Consider the following 8,689-nt stretch of genomic DNA (forward strand, 5'->3'; position numbering starts at 1 on the left):
AATGAAAACCCTGTATACTCTTTAAATTGCATAACTTCAGGCGCCATGCCATAACTTTAGGCGCATTAGTTTTAATGTCTGCATAAATGCATATAATTGGGCGTTTTATCTTATTTTGTGTGTAAAAAAAAAGCATATTCGCCTCTCCCTTCTTGTGTATCATATAAAGTTTTAAATTCTTTAGAAATACACAGCAAGATATATCTCTTTTTCATTGCTTTAGGATCAATGATTCCTACATTTTTTGTCGCTATAGACAGTCATTTAAGAAGTAATATTCATTTTATTTGCAACTTAAGATTTGCAATATACCTTATCTTATTTCCTAACCTATCAGCATCACAGCACTAACCCGAAACAACGATCGATCTGATTTGTTTCCATATTACATCCCTCGTTCTTAGTTCTACTTTTCCAATATAAAGGCACCCTTACTCTTTCACGCCAAGTGCTTTATGCTTATGTTTTATTACATCAGTCCACTACTAGTGCACCGTTCGAGTGCCATGATCGATTTTTCTTCCATCCTTCCAAGCTAGTGTTATATTATTTTAATTTTTCTCAACTTCCCTGTTTGCAAACTCTCAACAACCAAAAACGGGATAAGCAGTCTATCCGCTGCGCGCACCGTGGCGAATTACTGGAAACTTCCTCCTTACCTTCTACTTAGGAATCCAACCAAAATTGTGCTACAGGGGGGGGGGGGGGAGAGAGAAAAAATCAAGTTTGTAGAACAGGTCCTTCCAGAGACCGACCCAACTAGCCCTTTAGCTCGATCACATCGTGGACGGGTTTGGTGACGGTTGCGTTTGTTGGGTGTTTGGTGAAATAAATTTTCTTTAAAATTCAATTAAGTAAACTTTCGATCGCTCCCGCCCCTTTTGCTATTGGTATTGGAATTTAAACTCCCGTTTAAACTACTGCAATGAAGCATTGCAGGTGTGGAAAGTTACGGTGTGGAAAAAAGCTATAATGCGCTGTAACAGCAGCAGATGGTGTTGGTTGGGAGTTGTGCAAACGGTTCTAACCGGTTCTATAAGAATCCTATGCAATGGACGACCGAGGGATTGTGCTAGTGAGGAAAAGGTTCGAAAGGTTTGCAAAGAGAAATTCAAATTTTGCATTCGAAATTCATTAAAAAAATCAATACAATTTACCTTAATTTGCTTGTTTATTTGTGCGCTCATTTTCATAGTATGGGAAGCAAGGTCCTTAAACTCGTGATGAGAGTTGCAGCTGTTCGCATTACACTGATTGAGAGAATAGTTTTGTAATGCAAAAAATACGAAAATTGCACCTATAAGCATTAAAACTGAATTCAATCAATCTTATTAAGTTCCATTCCAAATCCAGTTCAAACACAATGGTTCAAAAGGGAGCTTCTATATCGCTTGAATATCTGTCTTGCTAAGCATACGATATGCAATAGAACATGAACATTTGTAGTGAAAATTGTGACCAGCAGTGGACAGCTAACAAAATTACAAGAACATCCCTAATGTTGTATTATGTATAAGCTTTCATCTTCGAAGGCACAGTTAAATACATCAATCGATTGATGCAATGCAAGAATCTGAATCCCTAATTGAAAAATGACCAACTTGTCAACGAAATATATCCCACCCGATACCATGCCAACTCTTAACTGCAGTTTTTCCACACTCTCTCTGCTCCTTCTCTATCTCTCTTTGCCATTCCTACTACGCTGTCCAACTTCATGCCAATTCCCAATTTCCTCAATCAGTTGCAGTTAAAAGCACGATTTCCTCCTGCACATTTCCTGTCCAACCACCATCTCCTGTGACCAACAGCAACCATAATGTTCCGACCATCCGGTGTGCGGTGTAAAATATTTATGGAAATCGAAAATCATTAATTACATCTGTGCCACTTCCAATAACGATGCGCCACGTGCAGTCCCGAGCAGCAGCAGCAGCAGCATCAGCAACAGCAGCAGACGGAGTTCGTTTTACTTCTTTGAGGGTGAGGGGTTTGTCCTGCCTGATGGGGAGCTTTTTGAAGAATTTTTGACAACATGCCACCCACAGCCACACAAAAAAAAACACGAAAGTCAAATGAAAGAACCTAGCGTGAATCTGGCACTCAACCCAGTGTCTTAGTGGCGCTCCTTCCTTTCCTTCCTTTTCCTCACAGAAGGTAGCCATCTGCATGGCATTGAAGTTGGCACGATCAGTCCTGCTGCGTCTTGCAAGCGAGCAATAAAAAAACCGGTGAGCTACCCATCGACCAGGAAGACGTCGGTGATGCCAATAAGAAAAACGGTACCGCTCGGTGTCAGGTGCGACTGGCATATGCTGGAATGTGGAATATAAATGGTTTGGTTTTCGTTTCTGTTTTCGAGACAGTTTTTAACTGCCTCAAAACTTCAAAATAGTGACTAGATTTGAAGGTAGAAAAAAGGGGCAAAATGGGAGTTCCAAAATGCATATGGGTGTTGCTGGAAATTTGGTGCAAATTCTTCCTCAAATCTTGCTGCTTAGAATACTCTCAACTTTCTTACATTTCCTGCTATTAGCAAGGGCTTGCATTTGAGTGATTTTGTAAACTTAACATGCTCACACAAAGGGGTACTACACACCCGGTGGGAGTTTTCAGTTAGAAGAGTTGCTTTGCCCTTGATCCTTACCTTCCCGGAGTGGAATTGATGCGCCAGTGGTTAGAGAAACGCGTCGACCCAACTCCCCAAACTCTATGTATCGCGTGGTTTTATCTTATTATTTAGTTCACCCGACGAGATAAGACGGATGCCAAATGCAGAACTACTGTTCCTGTTCACGGATCAGGAGAGAGAGAGAAGAAGAATGAGTTTGGGAAAACGGGTGTCCCTGGTACCGGTAACCCATGTTGTCGTTACGTCATGGCCAGTGATTCAAAAGTTTTCACCTTCATCCACGTGGCAAGCTGGCAAGACAAGAGGGCTGCACCACACACAAGTGTACCGGATCACTCAAGCATCCGACCGAACTCAGGTAAAAAGGACGGGGGAAGTCGTAAGTCGAGAGAGACCACCGTGTGGGGTGAAAATTGAGTTTCGGCCAGAAAACTGTTAGCGCATCTATCGGTGGGACTAATCCGAAACCAACAATCATGACGTTGGGGTGAAAGGGCACAGAAAGGGAAGGGAAGTATTTTTCTTTCTCTCGCTGTACTTTCCCTTTCCTTCATGCTTTCGGGACGCTATTTTAGGCTACGTTGGGTGCTGTGTTGGGCACTGTTTTCGACAGTAGGAAAAATCAAAAATCCTCTCCTGCTGACAGCTAAGAGGGAGCTTTCAGATAAGGAAGGAGAACAAGTTCGACCAGCTGGGTTGGTGCTGTTCTGTTCTGGGAATTCTTGAATTCTTTAACATCAAGAATTGTTATTCAACAGTTCAACACTTAATCAGGTTAAAATAATGAAATAAAATGAAAAGATTACGGCAGTCTTGTCTATATCAGCCTAATAACCTAGACTTGATATCTGAGACCAAACTTACTTTGAATTTTGATGTTTCAGTTAATTTTTTTTCATTTATCGATCACCCCAAGTAATTATTTTATTTATTATTAAGATTCATAACTCCTCAGTTGAAGTGTGTTGTTTCTCTTATAAGTTTTGATATTTCTGTTTGCATGTTTAATAATTATCTTTTCATACATTTCTATCATATTACTTGTTTGTTAGATTTTTCATTTTTCTTAGTTTTTTTTGAGTTCCGTAAAATTCTTTCAAATTATCAAGTTCAAGTTCTTTTTCATGGTATTTTTTTTTTGATTGTTTTTTATTTTCCATTCGAAGTTGGATGTTTCTCTTTCTTGTTTTACATTCTGTGACATCTATACGTATCGACGGACTGGACTAGACTGACCTACTTTATTACCAATACAAGTTACACTTTAAACTCACATATACTAATACATATTACTCTTAAACTAAAACCTCACGCATACACTACATTCTCCCGGACTAACTTGGATTTACACTATTTACAATATTTTCTTCTAGGCTGACCCTTTAATCGGTCAGATCGTCTGATCGGAGGCGATACCTCTTTTGCGTATTTGATTAATGTGGACTAATCTTGAAGATCTCTTTAAATTTACTAAATAGATGAGGGGGCTAACTTTCTTTAATACCGTAGCCGGTATCCATCGCAATATCTCTTTAAAGTGATTCCTGTACCATATTTTTTCACCATATTTATATACTACAATTTTGTTTCTTTGGTACTTCCCCTTTCGATCCTTTCTATCTTGTTTACCACTTAGGTAGTTTTGTTCGTTCGGCTTAGTGACGGAATCTGATATAAAAGAATGCGTTACATCGTATTGCGTTTTTGGTCTATATGATAACATCTTACTAGATGGTGTTACTTTCGTTACTGTATGCGGCGTATTTCTATAATTTATGAGGAATTTGTTTATCTTCCTTACTAACGACAATGGTTTGCTTTTTTCATCCAATAAAAATTTACTCAGCACTTCCTTGACAGTTCTCACACCTCTCTCTGCTAAACCATTCGACTGTGGGTGGTATGGTGGTGATTTTGTAACTTTGACTTTATGTTTTTCTAGAAATACTTTAAATGCTTCGGAATTGAACGGAGGACCGTTATCAGACACTAACTCCTTTGGACTTCCGAAGTAAGCAAAGACTGACTCTAACTGTTCGATTATATCTGTAGCTTTCGACATATTAAGTACTCTCACGTCAATGTACTTTGTATATGCGTCTACGATTATTAATAACGTACGCGACTCAAAATAGAATAGATCGACGTGTATCCTTTCAAAGGGCTGTTCTGCTTTCCTCCAAGTGGTGTCAACTATTTCTCTCTTTATCGGTTGACGTGCTTGACATATCTCACACGCTTGTACAAATTCAATTATGTCTTTATCCAACTTTCTCCACCTCAAATGTTGCCTTACGTGCATTTTCATTCTAACTATTCCTTCGTGGTTTCCATGAAATTGGTGTAGTATTTTCGTTTTCAAGCGTTTTGGTACCACCACTCTTTCGTCGAAATATAAGACTTCTTGCTCAATCCCAAAATGATACCTTATTTTAAAGTATGGTATAAACTCTTGGTTTAGTTGTTTTGGCCATCCTTTCTTAACGTATTCATATAATTGCCGTATCTCTTCATCACTTTTTTGACTTTCTTTTAGTTTTTCTAGATCGATTGTCTCTTCTTCTAACACTTTTAGACTCAACTTTGTATCCTCTATCTTATTTTCCTCTGACAAAGGTAAACGCGACAGTGCATCAACATTGCTCATTTTCCTTCCAGCTCTATGTTCTATTGTGTACTCATAGTTTGCTAGTATTAACGACTATCTCTGTAATCTTGCAACAGCAATTTTCGACGTTCCTTTCGTAGGATTGAAAATCTCTTTGACTCCACTGTTGTCCGTTACTAATCTAAATTTTCTCCCGTAAAGATAATTGTGAAATTTCTTCACTCCGAATACAACAGCTAGCGCTTCTCTATGGACTTGAGCGTAATTCTTTTGGGCTTCTGATAGTGACGCTGACGCAAACATAATTGGCTTTTCCTCGTTATTAATAACATGCGACAAAATTGCACCTATTCCATATGGACTTGCATCGACTTGACATGATTTAGTCCATTCAAACTTTTTCTCTTTTCGCAACAATTGATATAAAGGGCATAATGTGGTTGATACATTTGGAAGGAATCTATGGTAATAATTCAGTAATCCCAAGTATGCTTGAAGTTGACTTATATTACTCGGTACTGGTGCTTTTACAATAGCTTCTACTTTGGATTCAATTGGGTGTATTCCATTACTCGTTATAGTGTGACCCAAATATTCTATACGTGACACATAAAAAACTGACTTATTCGCATTAATCTTTACGTTATGACTGTTCAATTTTTCCATTACTTCATATAAATTCGTTTTGCATTCTTCCGCATTTTTCCCTCCGACAATAATATCATCTATATATGCCAATCCTTTCGTATTTCTTAATATTTGATCTATTATACTTTGAAAGATCGCTGGGGCTGTATGGATTCCAAATGGCATACGTGTATAATTGAACAATCCTTTGGATGTATTAATCGTGCATATTTGTTTCGCAGACTCGGACAATTTGACTTGTAAATATGCACCTGATAAATCGATTTTACAAAATAATTTCCAATCAGAAATTTTAGCAAATATATCCTCAATTTTTGGAAGTGGATAATGTTCCATCGACAAATACTTATTCAGCGTTGCTTTTCCATCTAGACATAGTCTAACAGAACCATTTTCTTTTTCCACTATTACCACAGGACTCGCCCATTCGGAATACTTTGTTGGCACTAACACACCTTCTTCGACCATTTTGTTTAACTCTTCTTCGACTTTCCTTTGTAAGGTGAAGGGAACGGAATAGGCTTTATGAAAAATTGGACAATAATCCTCTTTCAATACTAAATTTGCCTCAAATCCCTTAATTGACTCATTTGACGCATTAATATTACACGGAAATTTTTTCTGTAACTCAGCCAGCACATCTGATTCTACACTTTTTAACTCGAATGCTTTTCTCCAATCCGGGAACAAAACATCTAACCAATTTCTTCCTAGCAGTGGCGTAACACTTCTTTCCGATCGAATTATTATTAGTTCTAATTCAAATAATTTAGCGCACCTCGCTATTTCCACTTTTACACACATTTTTCCCATTGGCTTTATCGCTTGCCCTGACGCTGAGAAAAAGGATTCCTCGGTTGGTAGTATTTGTACATCGTTGAACATTTTAGTATATGTTTCTTCCGAAATTACACTAACACACGCACCGCAATCTATCTCAAACTCTAATTGCTTACTATTACAAGCAAGACGGACCATCTGAGGATTTTGACCTTTATCGCAATCTACTTTCCGTAGCTGACCTCTACTAGCGTTACTCATATGTTTTTTTGCAAACCGACACTTCGATGAAACGTGTCCCATTTTTCCACACACGTAACACTTCCACGCTTTTGCTGGACAAGTTGCAGGATTGTGCGCACGACCACAACGATGACACTCCGCACTTGTCTTTTGCTCCTGGCTGCTTCGACGATACACATACTCTCGTTCCAACTGCTTGCTCTGCTGCTGTACAGGTGTTTTACGCACGCTCGCTACCGCATGCCTCTCCTTCTCCACCATCGCTGCGTTCTGCTGCTGCGCCCCTTCCCACGAACGCGCTATTTCACACGCATCCGCAAATTTCACTCTCGATTCTCTCAGCAACCGCGTCCGTAGCTCATGGTCTCGGATTCCAGCAACAAACTGATCCCTTAGCGCATCCGGTAAAAACGATCCATAATCGCACGATTGCGCTTTCGCTTTAAGGCTGATAATGTAGTCGTTTATCGACTGATCCGATGACTGTTTCAGCTTGCGAAACTGGTAGCGCTCCGACACGATATTCTCCACTGGTGTGAAATATTCACTTAAGGCATTCACTAAATCCTTATACGACTTTTCTCGTGGATCATCCGGTGAACAAATCTTTACTGCGGCTGAATACAATGACGCTCCCGCCATTGTCACCATGATCGGCACTTTCTTCTCTTCGGACACATCGTTGACCAAGAAAAACATTTCAAGCCGACTAGTGTACTCCTTAAAACATTCTCCCAAGACGTAGGGCTCAATGTTTCCCATAGTATTCATTTTTAACACTTCGACTTTTACTACGGGCTTGTTTAAAACAGGCTTGACTTTATCCTCGTCGCCAATTTGTGACATCTATACGTATCGACGGACTGGACTAGACTGACCTACTTTATTACCAATACAAGTTACACATTCCAAGTATGATATTTATGAATCAAAGTCTAAACATTCGGCCGGTCTCGTGGTACAGTCGACTAACCGTATTGTTGCGAATGCAACTCCGTCGGCTCCTCGACGGCAGCGAACAAGGAAATTAACGACCGTTCTTAACAACAAAATCAACTAATACATTATTCATTATCGGGTCGGCCGATACTATCACTGGGAAGTACAAGTTGTCAATAAGTTTAAAAAACGCGGTCTTCGTTCGCAGGTTTAAAAAAGAGACCGTTTGGCCTACACGCGGCGTATTTATTCCTTTTTTTCCTGGTGATGGACGTTGCACCATCACGTTACGCAGCGCACATTGCCCTTTTACCGATCGACCTTGACAACCGATGTGTCCAAACCTATCTCCTGTCATTTGCTTGTTTGTCTATGTTTTCGCATGCCATAAAAAGGTCTCGCGGTTTGTCGACACGGTGACTCGTAACACGTACGACTTAATAATATGCCCGTCATGGGATCAAGTCCCGAATGGACCATGACTCCATACGAAAGGCTGACTAATGCTGATGAGGGTAAATCAATAAGTCACTGGAATCGAAGCCCTCTAGTGGTACAGAGGCCAGGCCTTGGCCAACCACGGTTGTTGTTGTACCAAAGAAGAAAACGACGAAGAGAAAGAAGAAGAAGAAGAAAAACTTTAATCAATCCTTATCAAATGTGGCATTATATTTCTGACGACATAGTTTACAATAGCTTTTCGAATTAATGTTTTATTGTTTAAAATTGCTGTTTTGAAGTTTGATGGTTCTGTTTGTAAACCTGTTTTGTTTTTCTCTGATATTTGACACTTTTTTCACATATTTATTCATATTTTTTTCTTTTTCAAACGTTTAAAT

At 39.3% G+C, this 8,689-nt stretch overlaps 1 protein-coding gene across 1 annotated transcript; it reads right to left on the reverse strand.

Moving 5' to 3' along the window:
* Positions 1–2,236: 2,236 nt before the first annotated feature.
* LOC120961245 (uncharacterized protein K02A2.6-like) lies at positions 2,237–7,772 on the reverse strand. Its single transcript, XM_049608975.1, has 2 exons — positions 5,638–7,772; positions 2,237–2,315 (listed from the first exon to the last, which is right to left on the reverse strand). The coding sequence occupies exons 1-2, from the start codon at positions 7,755–7,757 to the stop codon at positions 2,237–2,239; spliced, it is 2,199 nt and encodes a 732-aa protein (XP_049464932.1). The 5' UTR covers positions 7,758–7,772.
* Between the last annotated feature and the right edge of the window lie 917 nt (positions 7,773–8,689).

This window comes from Anopheles coluzzii, chromosome 3, assembly GCF_943734685.1.
Source record: "Anopheles coluzzii chromosome 3, AcolN3, whole genome shotgun sequence".
NCBI lineage: Eukaryota > Metazoa > Arthropoda > Insecta > Diptera > Culicidae > Anopheles > Anopheles coluzzii.

Bases quoted from the DNA above. Each gene is read 5' to 3' on its own strand.
- LOC120961245 (XM_049608975.1), bottom strand. From the start codon at position 7,757: ATGTCACAAATTGGCGACGAGGATAAAGTCAAGCCTGTTTTAAACAAG. The intron at 2,316-5,637 runs GTTTGAATGGAC...TCCACATTCCAG, and splicing joins TTGTTGCGAAAAGAGAAAAA to CATATGCCAGTCGCACCTGA.